Source organism: Calliopsis andreniformis, chromosome 1 (genome assembly GCF_051401765.1).
Source record: "Calliopsis andreniformis isolate RMS-2024a chromosome 1, iyCalAndr_principal, whole genome shotgun sequence".
In the NCBI taxonomy this organism is placed as follows: Eukaryota; Metazoa; Arthropoda; class Insecta; order Hymenoptera; family Andrenidae; genus Calliopsis; species Calliopsis andreniformis.
In genome coordinates, this window is record NC_135062.1 from 3,911,617 (window position 1) to 3,930,793 (window position 19,177).

A 19,177-nucleotide genomic window follows, 5' to 3' on the forward strand; every position below is an offset into this window, starting at 1 on the left:
AACAGGAGATCTAAATTGAAGCGTAAAATGTACTAGAACATAGTATGCAGTTTGCCTTAATTTTGCAATAATAATGCCTTAAAATAACATACCAATATGCTAAACTAATAATCAGAGAATTCTGCACTTTTACAGATGCATTGAAAGCAGAGATAGAGTAAAATGTTTTCATACACTTTGTTGTATCTGTTACGGTTTACTTTTATAAAGCTTTAAAAGTCTGAGATGTTTGTCGAAAATAGGTTGCGAATATAAAAAACAGAGAAAGTTCTTGCCAAGATGAAACTATCTCTAAAGTTTTAACTCGAAAATCAGATCGCGAGATTGCAAAATCACAGCACGGGAAGTGACCTTAAAGTATGCGATCTTGTGGTTTTGAACAAAAGAAACCTGTAGTACAATCCTATCTTGGGCGAGGGTTTAAAACTTCACGCTCGAGAAAAATTCGAGGACGTAAGTGATACTCTAATTCTAATTAACAGGTTGGATCGCCAAATGTGTTTCCCAAGACATTTGGCAATCCAACAATTAAAAGACAAGTGCAAGTCAAATGCGACCTAACCTGCTAAAGTATCTTAATTCTGTATCTTCCTGTCGCACATATACTTTGACAGAGCTGAATAAAATTTATGAATCGTCCCTATCCCTCGCTATGACGTGCTGTGAATGAAAGGCAAAAAAAATTTACGTACTGTACCCAGTAAGCAGAATAATGTCAGGTTAATACTAGATTAGTAACAGATTCCTCAAATCTGTTACAGTATCTGATATGTAAGTTCTGCTTTTATCTGCTTTTGCAGCGGTGGCCTAACCTGGTGGTGGACTTTGGAAAAGTAATTGAGAATCAGGCAAATATCAAATCCTTAACAGGTCCAAATTTGCTGTGCTTCTGACACATTCTGACATCAATCTGTTGTATTCTGGAAATTTCAGGGCCTCATGTGAATCTGATGCTAGCTTGTTACTAGCCTGTTACTAGCCTGTTACTAGCCTGTTACTAGCCTGTTACTAGCATGTGCTATTCTGATATGCCAGAATTTTCAGGTTTTTAAAATGACTATATTTGGCTGACTGGGTGCATATTTACATGTGTATGTATGCACATACTATCCACATGCTAAAAATTACCTTGGTACAAAAACAGTAATAATAATATAATGTAGTATTTAAACGTAAAAATATTTATATCAAGATTTTTTATTTTATTAAATTCATGTCAAAAATATTAAATTTATTTCGAATATATTAAATTGTACAAAAAATAAGTCAATAATTTAAAAAATAATGTTTCATTTGAATGACAAATACATGTAATTTAAAATACTTTGTGATACATATTCATTAGATTATTAGATCAATGAATTGTAGTATCAAATAATATTTAGAGAAATGATTTTTTTTCATATTTCTAAACAATGGAATGTATTAATCTTAAACAAACTGTGCAGTTTATGGAGGATAGGATAGTAAATAAATCATATTAATAAATTTAATAAATTTTAACATAAAACATATATTTTGAAATAATAAACAAAAATATAAGTATCAAAAGTATATTGATCTAATCGATTTTCTTTTTGATCAATTTTCTAAGTGACCCCATTCTTGAAATCGTTTTTAATACTGCATATAGTTGGCTTTAGAATGTTAAAGCGTTGTGATACTTTAGACAGAGAATATCCATCGTGTAAAGCTTTTATAATTATTGCCATTAAAAATTTTGGTAAAATTTGGTTTTGTGCAATCATAAGAGCAATAAAGTACAAATATAAAATAGAAATTTAACAAACGAAATATCTGAATACTTTTGTATAAAGAAAACTTAATATATTTATAATTTAAAATATGCAGATATCTGTATGCTACTGTTCTGTGAACTAACAGGTAACAAATCGCAGAGCAGCACTTGCATACCAATCATATAACAACAAAGGAAAATAAAAACATGTGTATATATTATGTTTCCCCTCATAAGTATCAATATAAATATAATTAATTTAATTTTATGAAATAAATATCGATATTATCACGTAACAGGATAAACATTAAATAAATCGTTTTTCTTTAAAACTATTCAGCTTTCTGTACTTTAATTATGTCTATAGAAACATGATTGTATTATTTACAAACATGAACATAGTAATTACAAGTAATAATAATGATAATTCTCGGCTTTATAATCAATAAAGCCAAGACAAGTCTTCCTGATATTTATAACTGACCTGCAGCCATGTTTGTGATATTCTAAGTTCCTTTAGAGATTATTAAATTGCTTACATCATATAACGATGCAATCATTAATGCTTTGTGAAAATTAATCAACTCATTTCAGCTTATACAAGTAAAATGATACAATGTCATAGTACAATAGTTTTTGCATATGAAAATGCTGCACACTTAAAGTTTATATACATATTAAGACATTAAAAATTATATATTTTATGGCGTAATGAAATAGCTCCTATTATATTCGTATACGAAAATGGATCTAAGCATAATGCTTATATATTATATATTGCAACATGATTATGTTTATAACCATCGTACGTTTTTGAAGCATACTAGAGTCAGCACTTCTAGTTTTTATGAATATAAACTATATATGTGTAGTATGTATGTATGTGTGTGTATGTGTGCACGCGCGCGCGCGTATGTGTCGAATGCTAAACACTTTACAAAATTTATGAAATTTCTACAGTTTATAAATTTGTTTGTTCTTTTCCTAATTCTTCAAATAATCATGATTATTTATTGTGAACCACGGTATAAAACAATTTGAAGCACAAGTTCACAACCACTTTTATAGTGCCTATAGGAAAGGGAATTTGTTTCAATTATCAGCTAGGTGGTATAGCCTTAGCAGTTTGCCCAAAACCTAAATTAGGCCGTGTACCAAACCAAGACATTTTCCATTCTAAAGTTTCTTGAAGCAGTCGTTCTTCCTCGGGTGAAAAATGCAGAAGAGTAGCGACTGCTCTTGTTAAGTGAAGAGCCTTGAACAGAAGTAGTAAAACATATATTAAAAAACAGTTAATACTGAGGACAATAAATTTTTTAGTATGCCTCAAAAAATTTAATTCTCCTCATAAACTTTACCTCATATTCTCTACTTGTTAGGAACTTTATGAGAACATGTTTAAGATATTTAAAATTAACATCATCATCTTTTGTATTGTTATGTCTAGTAGTGACAGTCTTTGATGAACTTGGTTTGAGAATTGCTGCAGAAGGTTCCGCATCACTATCTAGTGATGATGATGGAATCCTCAATTCTCGTTGAAGAGTTTTTTTCATGTCTGTGAGTCGCTGTTGTAAGACTTTGATTGTCTAAAAATGCATTAAAAAATGAATAGCGTGTTAAATAATTTGTTTACTTTAGTTTTTTCAGATATACCTTTGTCTTTTCACTCAATTGTTCTTCTAGATCCATTAAACTACTTTTAAGAAGTTTCTCATTTCTTTCAATTTTTTCTTTATTTCGTTCTAATTCTTCTAATTCTGACATTCTTTTTTTAGTTTCTTCTAGTATCACTTTTATTTGTTCTACTTCTTTAGTTTTATTTTGTAAGTTGTGCTCTAACCCTTCTATTCTAGTTTGCATTTCTGCATTTTCGGCTTCATGACGTCGATTTTCTTGCTTTACAATTTCAATATCTTGAGAGACTTGAGCGTTCCTTAGCAATATGGAGTCCTTTTCACCCCTTTCTTTTTCCAAACATATTCTTAATGTTGCTGATGATGTTCGTTCAGATTCTAAGTCTTCTCTTAAACGTGCAACTTCTAAGTGCAAGGAAGAATTATTTGCCCGTTCTCCTTCAATAGACCGACGGAGATGTGATAGTTCAAACGTGGCAGATGAAAGTTTCGCCGTTGCTTCTTCCAAATTTTGTTTCAATTGGGTGATTTCCTTTGACGATGACTCCTGACAAGACAACAGAATACAAAATAACATAAGTGTATTTAATATTAAAATTACAAGATATTAAAATTGTAATGCTTTACTAATAGAATTCAAATAAGTCTGATTTGTACTGCATATCTTTGGAATTTATGGTATATTGAGGCTTATGAATAAAAAATTAAATCATAAAAGTACATGTATATAATTCTAGGAGTTTGATAAATATTTAATTAATTCATTAAAGTATAATCAATATTAATATGTAATAATAATCAACAAATTTCAGAAGAGACAACATATTAGCATACATTTTTTATAATTATATTTGAACTGATATCGGCACTAATTTAAGATTCATATTAATGTATTTTGAAACATATGTAAAATGTCTTATCCAAAATATTATGTAATCAAATAACCATTAAAAGGAAACCATTAAATAATATTAAAGGGAAAGGTCATTTAAATGGAGTATTGTTTTTATGAACTCTTTAATATTGATAGTTTGTTACTCCTCTTAAACTACCAATCACTATAATATATTTGTCAAATGTAAATGCAAATATTAAATGTATGTAATACATATTTATAAAAATTTAGCTTGTGCCATTAATTTCAAAAGTGGAATCCGTAATAAAATTAGATTTAAATGTTATTGGTCTAAGAATTTTTCTTATAATTTCTCAACAAAATTTTCAAACTATTCTTTCTTCAGTTCTATGTAACATACGATACATTTTCCGTGGATTATTTCCTTCGGGACATATTCCTAATATTTACAGCAACGTAAACGTAATTAGACTATATTATTGGTGTAGCAAAATATAATATAGTTTATTATCCTGTAAAAAAAACAATGGTGTACACATTCATGTGTATAATATGTAAAAAGCTGTTTAAGAAAGGGATATAAAAATGGGTTGAAAACAAGCACAAAACGTATACAACAACTATCTAATTTATTTGTTTCTTTCTTTATTCCACAAATAAAATATACAGAAATGCGATCATACATGAAAATATTATTATGTTGATACTATCTAATTTTCGTATATAGAGGCTATTTGACAGAGAAATGTGGAAGTTTAAATATTCGACCAAATGACCTTATTGCTGAGAAGCGATGCTGAGTTGAATAAAGTATAATATATATCATAAACGTTTGCATGCTTATTATAGAAATTAAAATAGTACAAATAAAAGAATGTGCCCTTAGATATGCATTAAAAAAATATTCTGTGCGTTAGGCGTCAAGCATTTCCAAAAAATCATGCAAGTTTGTCTAGGCAATATGTAGTTTCAATATAAAAATTAAGGCACTATGTGCTAGTGCACACATATGTCAATGTTTTTACATTCATTGTGGAATATTATAGGAAATCAGTGAACTATAAAGTCATCCAACAATAATGATTGAATTTATTTCAATAATTAACTAGAATAAACTTTACTAAACTTTTAAGGGATAAGTATATTTTTGTAAAATTATTAGATTATAAAATAACCAAATATAAAGTGATTGTTTTGTAAACACTGTCTTTTTCAATCTTCTAATACGGAGAAAAGAATTTACCTAAATATCAAAAATCTTACTCGAATTAAAAATTTCGTTACTATATATTGACAAATACCTACTGTATAACATTATTATATATGGCTTAAATGATGAAAGGACTTGAAAATTATATAGTATTTAGATAATAGTACTGCTAACATCTGAAGAAAACGAGTGACAAAGGAGAAATATTTGTCTTTGCATTTCAAGATCTAGTAAAGACATCTTCTTCATAAAACAATCTAGTTCATGCATGACTACATATCGCGGTAACTCACAATTTGCCGCTTAAACTCTTCCACCTCATCATCGACGCTGGCCCGGAGCTCATTCAGTTCCGTGGCCATCTCGTCGATGTCCTCAGCCATGCGCAAAAGCTTGGCGTCTTTCGTCGCCATAACAACATTGTTCACCTCTATTTCACTTTCTAGTTGCTTAATCCTTTGTCTCAGCTTTTCATTTTCCTCTTCAACTCTTCTTCTTTCGAGACCTTCTTCACCAGCCTGCCTACTAAGTCTTCCAACTTGTGTTTCCAAGCTAGAGATTTTTCCTGACCAACTAGTTTTTATGTCAGACAAATGAAGATGCGTCTCTTCCAATTTCCTTTCTAATAATGTTCTTTCACGCATTAGATTAGCTATTCTTTCATCAACTGTCACTTGATCATTTGTTCCTAAAGCAGCCCTTTGTTCTAACACAAACACTTTATCTTTTAGATGACGTACTTCTTCCTCAGTTTGCGCCAGTTGACAGGAAAGTTGAGTTCTCTCTCGCTGAGTTGAATGACGTAACGTTTCCATTTCATCCTGGAAATAATGATTATTATTACTAAAAATGGTTCTTGTTTTAATTACTATGACGTGTTGCTCTTACGTGAAGCTTTGTTGCAAACCTTACCAAAGCATTGCTAATACATAAGGATGAATGGAATATTAGAAACAATCCAAACCTTATGAAGCCAGGAATAAGCGAATGATGATGAATTTGATTAATAACAATGCTGAAAGTGAACAAAACAAAACAAAAAGTTTATGAAGCAAAAATTAATAATGATACACACAAATTTCATGTTGCAAAACTTAAGTATTTTGATATTTGCTAAAAATAAATATAATAATAATCGAATTTTTTAGAAAACATTTATTCTGAAAGTATTTTGTCCACATTGTTATGAGAGTAACAACATTGGAGTGTGAGTATCGCAGTAGAAATATTTCAGATATTTTAAATGAAATTTTATTATAAATAGATGAGAGATCGTTTCCATTAATTCACTTATATTAATTAATACATGCATTTCTCCTATATTATAAAATTTTGCGCCAAAGGATAGAATTACATAAAGAGCAACATTGATCTAAGTAAAGTCTATAGATGTTATTTATGTTGCAGGATAGCAGCAAAGCTTTGAAGACGTACCTCTAGCATCAGCAGTAGCAGCAGCGAATTAGCGGAAATTACCGCCTACTCTGATCTCCAATGCTCTCGTTTATCAAAGTTTTCCAATCTTCATACGTTTGTTGTTTTCACAAAACTTTCAGTATCACTTAGGTTTTGCTCATGTTCCATAACCAATAGAAGAATATTCTTCATTCATAACTTGTTTGTACTTAAGAACAAAAATACCTACTTTTCCCTAAACTAAACTTCATTAAATTGGAAGCAAAAGCTTCCTATCAAATGTTTCAGAAGCATTTCAAAAATATATGTAAGAGTTATGGAACATATGCGCATTATTTCATTTTAACGAATGTCCGAAATATTTAAAACACTCAAAGACTTAATGGTTCAGACTGCAGATACATCATAGATTTGTATAATGTGTCAATATAAAAAATGTGCAGAAAAGAAACATAGCCAATCGTGACAAAACATAAAGCTATATAAAATAAATAAAAAATGAAAGGCTTCAAAATAAAATTGAAATTTTGTAGAAGAAGCGTGCTAAAAAAATATATGGTCATTAATTTCATCGTATAACACACATTAAGAAAACTCCTTCGAAAAAATGATAAGACAGATAAAAAGTAAATGGTTGATACATGCTGTCTATCCTTTTATGTATGACGCATAATATAAAATAAATTAGTTTTTAAAAATTAGTCTGTATACAGAAAATAAGACAAACCAATATTACAAGTTCTCCATCACTATCCACTTTCTGTAATCATATTCCGAGTATTGAAATAAATTTCTATGTACCAAATCTTCTTAATACGACAAATTTTAATCCTTAAAGTTTGTTGTTTGTAAAGAATTAGTAATGGTAACAGACTTATTCATAATATTTATCTTAAGTAATATTTCTCGCATACATATATTATGCGATGTAATGTTATAAGAATAACATTTATCATTATTGAAAATTTTTCTCTTGCAATCTACAAACTTCAAATTACTGGTTAAACTACTAGTATATTTTGTGTTTATGTAAAAATTAAGTATCAATATAGTTAATTTTATAATAGCTAAAGAACTCTAATTGTACATGTATGTAAATATTTATATATCGGATATTTATAAACGGTATTCAACTAAGGTAGAAGAAAATTTAAGGAGTGATTCTGGACGTCAAAATAAAATAAAAATCTTAAGAACAATGTAAGAGCATTTGAGCCTTCGTTTATTAATTATAAATGTTTAAAGATAGCAGTAGCTATCATTAAATTTCACACAACTATGCCATAATGGGATTTTACAACATTCGACTCGCACAGGGATGTGACAGTCACTGCTTTCCATGATTTAATCCCTGCCATTGTGCTATTAAATTTATCATGTTTCAGGATGATTTTGTCAACTTTTAAACGCTATTATAATCAGGGAGTCGAGATCAAAAAAATTACAATTACAGTCACGATCAACTCAGAGAGTCGACCAAAATGACACGACAGGTCGCTCTCGGGTTTATTAAGAGATTTGAGCGGTTAAGGGTTTCATCTCAACCGAATATCCTGACCAAAACGGTCAGGATTTTTGGTCAACCAGAATTCGTGAACGGTTATAATAGGTCAGCAGCTTTGTCTTGACTGAAATTCGTGAGCGGTTATAACTGGTAAAAACTTCGGTCAGGTTTCCAGCCAAGACTCCGGTCTAGACTGTCTTTCGTGAAAAGAAGAAACGGTCAGTTCAGGAGTTTCCTCTCAACTAGCATCGAGTTAATTTGGTCAGCTGACATTCTTCAAAGATAGAAATTCGCTCAGTCAAAATTCACGACCAGAGTTTAGCTGTATCTAATTATATTATTACTTCTGTGATCGATTACTGAAGTAATCATGGTAATTATAATCATTTTTTTAATCTACAATTATAAATGAATAATTTATATTTTATTAAACGCAGTAGGTATACTATAATAGTATAACAAGTATAAAAAAAGGTATAATAGAATGTTTGAAATGAGAGTTAGGTAAATTACAGTTAAAGATAGACATAAGAAGAAGCAAATTATACTTCTATACCAAAATCATAGTTTTCATCAATTTTCACTACATAAAAAAATCATTTGTTCATTTAATTATCTAATAATTATGTATTTTCAAACAAATGTTCACAATATCATTATTATTACACATTACACAGAAACACCATGAAGTATGAATCTCCAATTTTTACAAAACTTGGCAATTGCATATTTTTAAACAACAAATATATCTATGTACACAGTCTTTTTAAAACAACTATTTGTTTAAATGATATATTGAAAATAGTATATCTTCGTTATTTTTTCCAAATAAATGTTAATCGATCTTTTATATGAACTGAAATATTAAATACGAATAAAATAGAACTTTGGATTTTTGCGTTGTTACAAAATAAAAACAATTTACATCTCCATCATTACATCATGACATATGTATATCCTCATCACTTCATTCTTTCTATGCCGTAAAGTAAACAAATAATGAGAATCTTCGAACTCAAACTCTACGCCCACAAAAAAGAAGGATAAGAATTAGGATTAAGAAATGTAGAAACGCAAATTTCTTATTTGCTATCAGATTTTCACACAAGTAACACCAATCGATCCCTTGTGTATTCCCGATGAAGATGGTATCAAACACGACACGATTTTGATTATTTATAACTAAGTATGTAAAACTTGATTTATAGAAAGGGAGATCTTACTCGACCTACCCCAAACCTTTTTACAAACCAAATTTTAGATATCTTTATTATAAATAAGCGAAATCATGTCGTGTTCGATACTATTTTCATCGGAAAAACGCAAGAAATTGATTGGTGTTAGTTTCCCTCGTCTTTTAAGGCCCCTATTGTTGGACATTGAGCTCGAGTGTGAGTAGTCTAGTTCAGCTGTGTCGATCCCAGGCCCAAGCGTTGACCGTGACTGTTTTCTCGTAACCTCTCAAAACCTCTCAAAACCTCTCAAAATCTCTCAGAATCGATCTCTTACTAAACGGTCAGAGACTCCTGACCAAAACTCAATCGGTTAGCTTTTCCGGTGAACCTTTTAATTGCTCACATTTTTACGGTTAGAATTTCAGTCATCTCTCATTACGGATACTGATAGCTGAGAGATTACAACCGGTCAAGAATTTTGGTCACAACTCCGGTCTCGACTTCCTAATTATAATTAGTAAACGAAGGATCAAGTGCAGGTCCACCATTCTTGACTTTCTTTTTATTTTGATATGTACAATCACCTCTTAATTTTTTTCCATCTGTAGCCAAACAGCCTATACATGTACAAGTGAAAGAAAATGTAAGTTGTAATTCTACATGAAGAAGAGAGTAGAAAGAAATGTAAAGTAACAAAATTGTGGTCATGGTGTTTATTTTTTACTTATCAATGTTTAAAAGTTCAAACGATAAGCGTCTAAGTCTCAGTATTCTATCTAACATTGATCCTGTGTTTGGTGGATCAATAGTTGAGGCGTAGCGTAGCGAACTACTTGTGCGTAGCGAATTTTCATCATCCCAGAGTGGAGGTAAATTTTAGTGGCGAATCGAGAAAATTTACAATACAATATTTATGTATATCCCATACAAATATTGGATAATATTAAGTTTTGTACAAAATATATACATATTTTCCCGATTTCCCCACTACAATTTATTCCCCTCTTCACCACTCTGGGACGAAATTTGCTACGCTGTAGAGACTACCCTGGCAGCACTGCTTCGGACAGCTTCGGAAAGTCAAAAGAGAAGACGAACGTAAAGTGAAGCTTACTTTCTCGCTTCTGAAACTGAAATGTTGTCCAAGTCGCAAACAAACAGCATGAGCCACGCGCGATCTTTGCGATTATCCAAATATTTTCCCTTTTCAAGTTACAATTAGAAGGGCACTCTTCGGTGCAATCCTCAGAGAGTTGTATGAAATTTTGAGATGAATCTACAAATTAAACGATGACATTTTATGCAATATTTCGTGTTAATGCGTATTTCTTAGTAATAATTAAAACAAATCTGTACGCAGATTGTAGCAGGACGCGTGAACACAACCGGGAAGGTATATATGAAATAATAACATTAGCATCGCTTATTTTTTCATATATGTATGTATGAAGCCCGGTGATAGTTAAGAACAAATATGTTGGACGAATTTTTATATGTATAAATATTATAATATACATATATACGTATGTATAATATACATATATTTTATATGTATAAATATTATAATATTAATATATACATATTTTATATGTATATATAAATATTATAATATTTATATTTTATATATGTAGAATTCCCTCTTCACAGTTGTACCACACGTCTTGTCATATCTTATACATGTGAAGAAGTTAACAGTATCTTCAAAGCAAGTGGTTGAGTACTTACGGATGATAGTTTCATTGTAACACGTTCCAGGTACCATACTCCGTGTGGGCAGAACATTTTCTTTTTTTTTTTTAATATTTAAATTGCATATAACAGTATTTTACAAACATTGTAATCTTTTAATATAAATTTTCATTCAAAAATACGTATTTAACACATACATATCTTTGAACTTTTTTGTACTTTTTTCACATGCAATTAAAATATTTTAAGAACACAAAAAAATTATTTCCATACTAAATATCGAACGCAGAATCTGTCATTTAGAAAGAAATCATCATCCGCAGCTACCCAACAGCCCTCATTGAGAATGTTATTGTTAATTTCCGAAGATATGTATATTGACTTGTTTTAATTGTTCATAAAAGATACGCAGAGAGATACTCCATAAAACTTCATCATTTCTAGACTCATTCGTCAAAATTTCATAAAAATCTCTGAAGATCTCACCAGTAGAGGATTTACACACAGGCGATCACCTCGGGACTCGTAAGACAGGGTCTTGAAAAATAAGGGTGTGATTTTCTAGAGTTGAGCCCTGAGCGTTTCAAGCGACCGACACATGGCCTGGCAGGGACTCAACGCTAGATGCGTATTTCAAGCAACGTTGTCAGATTGTGTATGTGGTCGGATCTCTCTTTCTATCGTTAGGAGCAAGTACGTTTTTCTCACTGACTCAATAAAGCAAATTCCTTCATCTGCTAGACACCCCATACTAAATTAATTCCTTTTTGCATATTCCTTTACCATTCTAAGGGATTTTGATAATGATTAAATATTATACGATCTTGCATGAAGTTGTGAGGTAATTTAAGACTTTAATAGCGCAAGTTAGGAGACCCGGCTACCAGGGCTCAACTCTACAAAATCGGACTGTAGTACGTCATAGTACGTATGCATTATTTTACTAGAAATTTTGAGCGTGCAGAAGTGCAATTGAACAAAATAGTATTAGTAACAACGACCAAAAATAACTATAAACAAATAATGACTACCGGATGAAAGTTTACTGAGTTATTGTTAGCTTTTAGCATTTAGAGTCTGGATTACTTAGTTACGTTATTATCACGATAAATGTGAAACAAATGTTCTTTTACATACTTAATCCAGATATTATTAATTTTATGTGTATTTAATTTTGCATAAAAATAAAGTAATACATGTTGCCCGTAATTTATTTATTATAATGGGCCTCCAAAAATTTGTCGGATCTTGGGCCTCTTGAAGAGTAGATCCTGCACTGCCCCTTTTTAACAAATCGAAGAATGAAAATCTTTGAGTAATTGAAAAGATCGTGCGTGGCTCGTGTCATATGTCGGCAATTTGAACAGTTGAATTTCAGTATTTCAAGAGCGAGAGAATAAGAGCCATATTTGCCTTCTCTCTCAACTTTTCGCAACTGTGATACGCTGAGCTCACGTACACGTGGTTTCTGTGGTAGTATGTGTAGTGGAGAGGGAAATTTTTAAATCACGTTCCCAATTCGGAATCATAGTGTGTCTCTATCTCACCTTTATTAGATAACTACGTGTCTGTAGGCAATACTATTCCTGTAACGAAAACTGTAACAACAGATACCGACCTGTCAATCTTAAAAAGTCATGTGACTACTTTACTCCCTCTTCACTGTATGATTTTTTATTGTATACTCAACTATTACAGTAATGTAACATCTAAATTCCAATAGAATTGTAACGTTTTAATTACAATGACCCAGCCGCACTACCATCCCACCATTAAAAATCCTCAACTTAGTGCGACCTGGTCTTATGGATAAAGACAGTGAATCGATATAGTAAGAGTAAGCGAGAAAGGTATAGTAGGGTGAACAGCAGGGACGACGCCACACATTTGAAACAAATGCCGCCTATATTAGAAAAAACATGCAATTCAAAAATATTAATTTTTATAATTTTCTTTTTAATTTTATAAAAATGCTGCTGGTAGATTGGTGAAGTCCAATTATTAATCACAGTTCGCGATTTTCTCACACACACAGTATGTAAAATACTGGGAAAGGGAAAACCGCGAACTGAGATTAATAATAAAAACTTGTTCGATTTATATAGTGTTATATGCGGACCCTCGACTTATTGTAATTTAAACGTGACATTACTGTAATGCATCAAATGCAGGTTTCATCAAAATGATTCAGGTATATCGGTAATAACTTAGATCAAATTCTAAGTTTTAGACGTTTTTCACTTGAATTTTTAAATGTTAGTAATTAAAAAAGTAAACCATCATAACAATTTCACTACTTTTGTTTTCTCAGCTGTGTCATAAAATCACCCTTCAAATATTTTCTCATTTCTTAAATACTTTATATATTAAATACTATAGAAAATTTATGAAAAGTTTAAAAATAAAAGATGTATGTAAAATATTAAATCCTACGTAATGAAAATCGTTTAAATATGCTGTGTGTTTACTTACTTAAGTGATAATTATATTAACATAATTATGTAAGATAATTATGTAAGATAATTATGTTAATATAATATCTATGAAAATTTCACATTTTTTACCATATTTAAAATTCGACAAAGAAATTGTCACAACTCACCTGTACATTATTTAATTCATCTTCATATCGCCTAAGACGAGAGACTTCTGACTTTAAGGTTTCAATTTCTGCATTGGCTGTTTTTAGGTGATGTGTTTTTTCTGCGGCTTCTTGTTCTTTAACTAGTAGCTTCAATGTAGAACAAAAACAAATATTATTAGGATATCATGATAGCAATTATTTTTTGTACATATTAGGTAACAATTTTACTGAAAGAAACATACTAAATGTTTTACTTTTGCCATTTCTTGAGTTTGCAAATCTTCTAATTGTTCAGCATCTTCTTGAAAAGTGTATAATTTCTTTTTATATTCTAAAACATTATTGAAAATAATTAATTTAAAAATTTAGTTTCAGCTTGTAATGTATAAACAAATTTAGTTAAGATAATTAACATATTTTTTACTACAATATATATACAGGGTGAGGCATTTAACACAGGCCACCTGTATAACTTACTTGTTTTAACAATAGAAAACAAAGTGCCAGACAAAACTTTTTTATAGGTGAAGGCATAGAAGAGATACAAAGGTCAAACCTGCTTTTTAAACGAAATGGTATGATTTTTTATTCACATTCTAATAGAATGTCTCAAGATGAATACAATGACCTATAATAGAAGGTCATTAAAAATTACATAAGGTCAACTGTAATAAAAAATTGTTTCAAAACAATTCTTATAAGCTCCTTTATGTCTTCTCTACTTGTTGGTATCTTATTGATATCGCTCTTGTAATCATTCAAGCATATCACTGAATGTAAATAAACATTGAATTGCACATAGCATCATTTGGCAACATTTACCATAAATGAAAATCATATAGATTTTTTCCACTTTTGTATAACGCATTTTGCAAGACGAGTAGTTTAATCAATGGATAAATTCAAACTAATAGCCAATCGAACTGAAATACAGACTTCTCACACTCACTATTATACGAGTGGTATAACCTTGAATAATTTTGCATTATAGCTCATTGTATTTGTCTTAAGACGCTCTATGGAATGTGAATAAAAAATCATGCCATTCCACTTAAAAAAACAGATTTGACTTTTATATTTCCTCTATGCCTCCACCTATAAAAAAGTTATTGACATCACATTATGTGCCCCTCAAAATCAAGTAATTTTTGTCTGACACTTTGTTTTCTATTGTTAAAAGCAAGCAAATCCTTCAAGTAGCCTGTTTTAGGTGCTGCACCGCATAATATTCCAAGGTTTTTTAACGTTTCAAGTACTGTTAACATACAGTATATTGAGAATATAAATTTAGAAAATCTTGTAAACGTTTAATTTAATCAAAATATATTTTTTCTAAGTTTATATCACACTCTATCTACAAAAGTTACGTGCCTTCTGCATCTTTAAGGGCCAATTCCAACGAATGTTTTGCAGATTCAATATTTCGAACCTCTTCTTCTAATTTGTTTTTCTCTTTTTCTTGTTTTTCAACAACCTTTTTCCATTCCTTTTCTTTCTCAAGAAGCCTTACTTTCCATTCTTCTTCCTTTTTTTCCATTCGTTTCAATAATTCTGCTTCTTTCTTGGCTAATCTTCGCCTCCATTCTTCTTCTCTGCTTTCAAACCTCTTGATATCTTTTGTAGAAAGTTGCATACCATCACTTAATTTAATATCCAAATTATTATCTGCTTTTAATGAAGTTGGTGGAGAAGGTGATGCTACATTTTCTTCTCGTGAACCATCTAGCGAAACTTGTGAACCACTGATACTACTTGTGGAACCTGTCTATAAAAGAATTTTCATTATTTATTACAACTGAATTCATAAAATATCAATTTTAAATTACGTATATTATAATTGATGCTTAATTTTAATACAAAAATAATAATACTATTGTTAATAAAATAACATTCATTAATTTATAACAGTCAAATGTACTTATACTTAACAAGACATTTATTTAATTTTCAATATAGCAACATCAAATTAATGGTGACATAATAACTTAAAATTTTTTTAAACAATAATTATGATATGAATAAAAAATTACAAAGCTTATGTTCTATAAGCTAATGTTCTAAAGTTATATATATGTTACATATATGTTTTAAACAAAATAAAAACTGATTTTTCAAAGAATATATTTATGCAAAACGATACATACTCTACAAGCTTTCTTTCATAATTATAAATATAATTGAAATGTAAGTGGAGAAAACAATAAGTACCTCAAAACAGCTTGATTAAGAATATTAATTTTTCAATACTTTAGTCTATTAGTAATGAAACAAAGTTCAATGAATTTAACTGTATCACTTTATTGAAAGTGAATCATTGGACATAGTTGTTCTGTATTTCATCTTTATAGCTTTCAATTATCATCTTTATAGCCAACATAAATAAAAAACGATAAAATACATTGTTGAGAGATGTTCAAATAATAGTAGAAGAACAATTATTTGGAAACCGTGCAAGCAATATTTGATATTGCTTATAAAAATACATAAATGGTATTTAACTTCAATTACTGTTTGCACTTCCACAGCAATTAATAATATTTGGAAGTGGCTACGAGAAGTTAATTATATTTATAGTCGCGATAAGATCGTATTGATAAGATGTTTAATTCGAGGAAAGTATGTTTACCTGAGACATATGCCTCGAATTAATACCACGTACATTGCCGGCATTTCTAACAACAGTCGACACGTCACTCCCTATTTCCTCCCTTATTTTATTCTTCAGAGTTGCGAACATGTTGTAATAACCTTTAAAGAGACGATCACAAAATGACAACTACCACCTGTCAACGTTAACGTTGTGTCGACTTCGTTGTCCCGCTTGCCGGGACGACTTTAATGAAATTTGGAGAATAAAAATGTAACGTGACAGCGATTCATTTTTTTACCGATAACAACGACTGATTCTGTCCTGTCTCACTGAGTCATTGTTCAATCGTGGACTGCATTTGTGGAGACAAAGTTTCTACACGTAACAAATTACACATTAAGAGATGACACTATTATACTGGCCATTGGATTGATGTAGAATTGGTGATACATGTACACACAATATGTATTATATATATGAATGTGTAGTTAGTGTCCACTATTTGTAAAAATTATTTAGTCGTCCAATAGTCCAATGCACGACATACGACACACACACACTGACTTTTGTGTGCTGTACATACATACATATGTAACGCATTCATGTCCAGCGCGAAATGCAAATGTTCAAATACACAGTATCCTATAATTACCATTTTGTGAATTTAAATATTAATTATTCACACTAAAATTTAGACTAAGAAAGAACGAGAATTAGTATATATAAATTAGATGCTGCACTTCTTACTACCCTTACTATGGAAAGAATTATATAATGTATGTATGTGTGAATGTAGAATAATGCATGTTTTGTGTGTATGGTTCATTCAATTGTAATTATAAACCAATGAAATTATTGATATTCTAGCAATATTTTAGGCAATGATATAAAAATCAACGTTGGCAGGACTGACACAAATCATGAATGGTGCGTATGCGTATTTAGCGCGTGCAGCGGAAGCATTATTAACTACAGTGTTTTTAAATTTGACGGTTTTAAATGTTAATAATTCGGGTTTTTAATATTAGTGCTGTGAAACCGTATAAAAATGGGTGACTTACACGAAATTACTGCAGCAAATTACTTCGAAATGTAAGTAGATTTATAAATCTTTATATGCTGCATGTACGTATTGTTCTTTTCACTTCGTGAGGTATGTTTTCCTTGTAACATATCTTTTTAACCTTCTTCTTGGCGTCAGAAAGCGTGCACTATTTTTATTCACTTTTCATATATTTTATTTTGTAATGGTTATCTTAGTATCTTTTATATTTTTATCAGTATATTTTACATTTTACGAAATGTATTTATGTATACAAATATACGAATGTTATAAACAATTTAGTGAAATAGTTTTATATTCTATAAAAGTACTTTTAGATTTTATAGTTTAATACTATATATCTATTTCATATGATTCTTTGCAAGATTGTCAGCAAATTCAATGTAATGTAAATAGTAGGGAATAATTTTATCGACGATTTCAATGATCATATGACGTAAACAAACTTGTGTCATACAATTTCTAAATTGTTTTTCGGCTTATCAAATTTTGGATTTTATGAAAATGAATATAATTTTTCAACAAGGAAATGTATGTTTCCTACTCTTCGATATTATATATGCCAAAATTTGATAGGTTAAATTTGAAGGTTAAGTATATTTTTAATCTTAAATATTTTAAAATGGCTAATGGTTAAATATTCCGGTATTTCTTGAGCTATAAATTGTTTTGTAAAAATAAAAGTTTTTAATTGTGTGTCATAAGAATGATATTTGTTAACTATAATTATATTTAAATTCTTGCAATAAATAAATCTTGTTGTTACTTTATACATTAGAATAAGAGTGACAATGTTCATTTATAGCTATATATATATCATATGAATGATTTTTACGAGTCTAGTTTAAAAACATGCTGTCATTTTCATTTATATAGAAAAACCTTTCCAAAATTTTATTTTCACATCCTTGTTTTAACAGCTATTGATTCTAAATCATTTCAATTCATAAATATAAATCAAGTAATGAAATAAAAAATACAGTTAATAGCAATATTGAAATCTTAATTCTTCGATATCAAATATTTATATTGAAACTTTATTCGTACAGAACAGATTTATTCACGATTAACATAGTCCTATATCATATATCTTACATTCTTACCACTTTTCTTCAGGTGATAGCCATTTATTAATCAACTGGCATATCTGTTTTTAATGTTAATCTATGATTTCATATAGTCTCCTACAGTTGATGTTTATTAAGGATCTTCATAAAATCTACCTCTAGATAAAATGGTTTTAGAAGATTTTCTAAGTACAGTTGCTCGTTTCCTAATTTGATTTAAAACTGTATATGTGGATTTGATTGAATAAAGCATTTAGGCTTCTTAAATGCATCTAGTATAACAAAAATGTAATAATATTGAAGGGTTCAGCACAAAAACTGGTCTGCTTCAATTTTTAGCAAAACCAACTATTTGTGTAAATTTTGATGTACTTTAATATTTACTATTTTCTTTGCTAGTGTTGCAAAATTTAAAAAACTGGAGCTCAGTTTTTGCACTAAGCCATTCAATTTTCTTTTTCATAAAAGATATAGGTCTACCAAAATTTATATGATGTTTCCGTTCGAAAATCTTTATTAGTTGTATGGAAAAATTCTTCTTGCTCAGCCTTTTTCTTTTTAATTAAAAAACAATCTATACATTTTCAAATTATGTTTTCTAATTTTAATTTAATATTTGTGAACCAATAATCTGTTTTAATAATGATT

The 19,177-nt window shown here is 29.8% G+C and overlaps 1 protein-coding gene across 3 annotated transcripts; it reads right to left on the minus strand.

Moving 5' to 3' along the window:
- Positions 1–1,500: 1,500 nt before the first annotated feature.
- LOC143177033 (uncharacterized) lies at positions 1,501–17,121 on the minus strand. Of its 3 annotated transcripts, none has more exons than XM_076374795.1 (9): positions 17,052–17,121; positions 16,436–16,557; positions 15,181–15,574; positions 14,052–14,140; positions 13,828–13,956; positions 5,735–6,262; positions 3,395–3,922; positions 3,097–3,327; positions 1,501–2,993 (listed from the first exon to the last, which is right to left on the minus strand). In XM_076374795.1, exons 2-9 carry the CDS (start codon positions 16,544–16,546, stop codon positions 2,838–2,840), a joined length of 2,166 nt encoding a protein of 721 aa, XP_076230910.1. In that variant the 5' UTR covers positions 16,547–16,557; positions 17,052–17,121; the 3' UTR covers positions 1,501–2,837. The 3 variants fall into 3 exon arrangements, with proteins under 3 accessions (XP_076230910.1, XP_076230906.1, XP_076230919.1); XM_076374791.1 differs by lacking the exon at positions 17,052–17,121 and adding an exon at positions 16,698–16,926; XM_076374804.1 differs by lacking the exons at positions 5,735–6,262; positions 17,052–17,121 and having other exon boundaries at positions 16,436–16,925.
- Between the last annotated feature and the right edge of the window lie 2,056 nt (positions 17,122–19,177).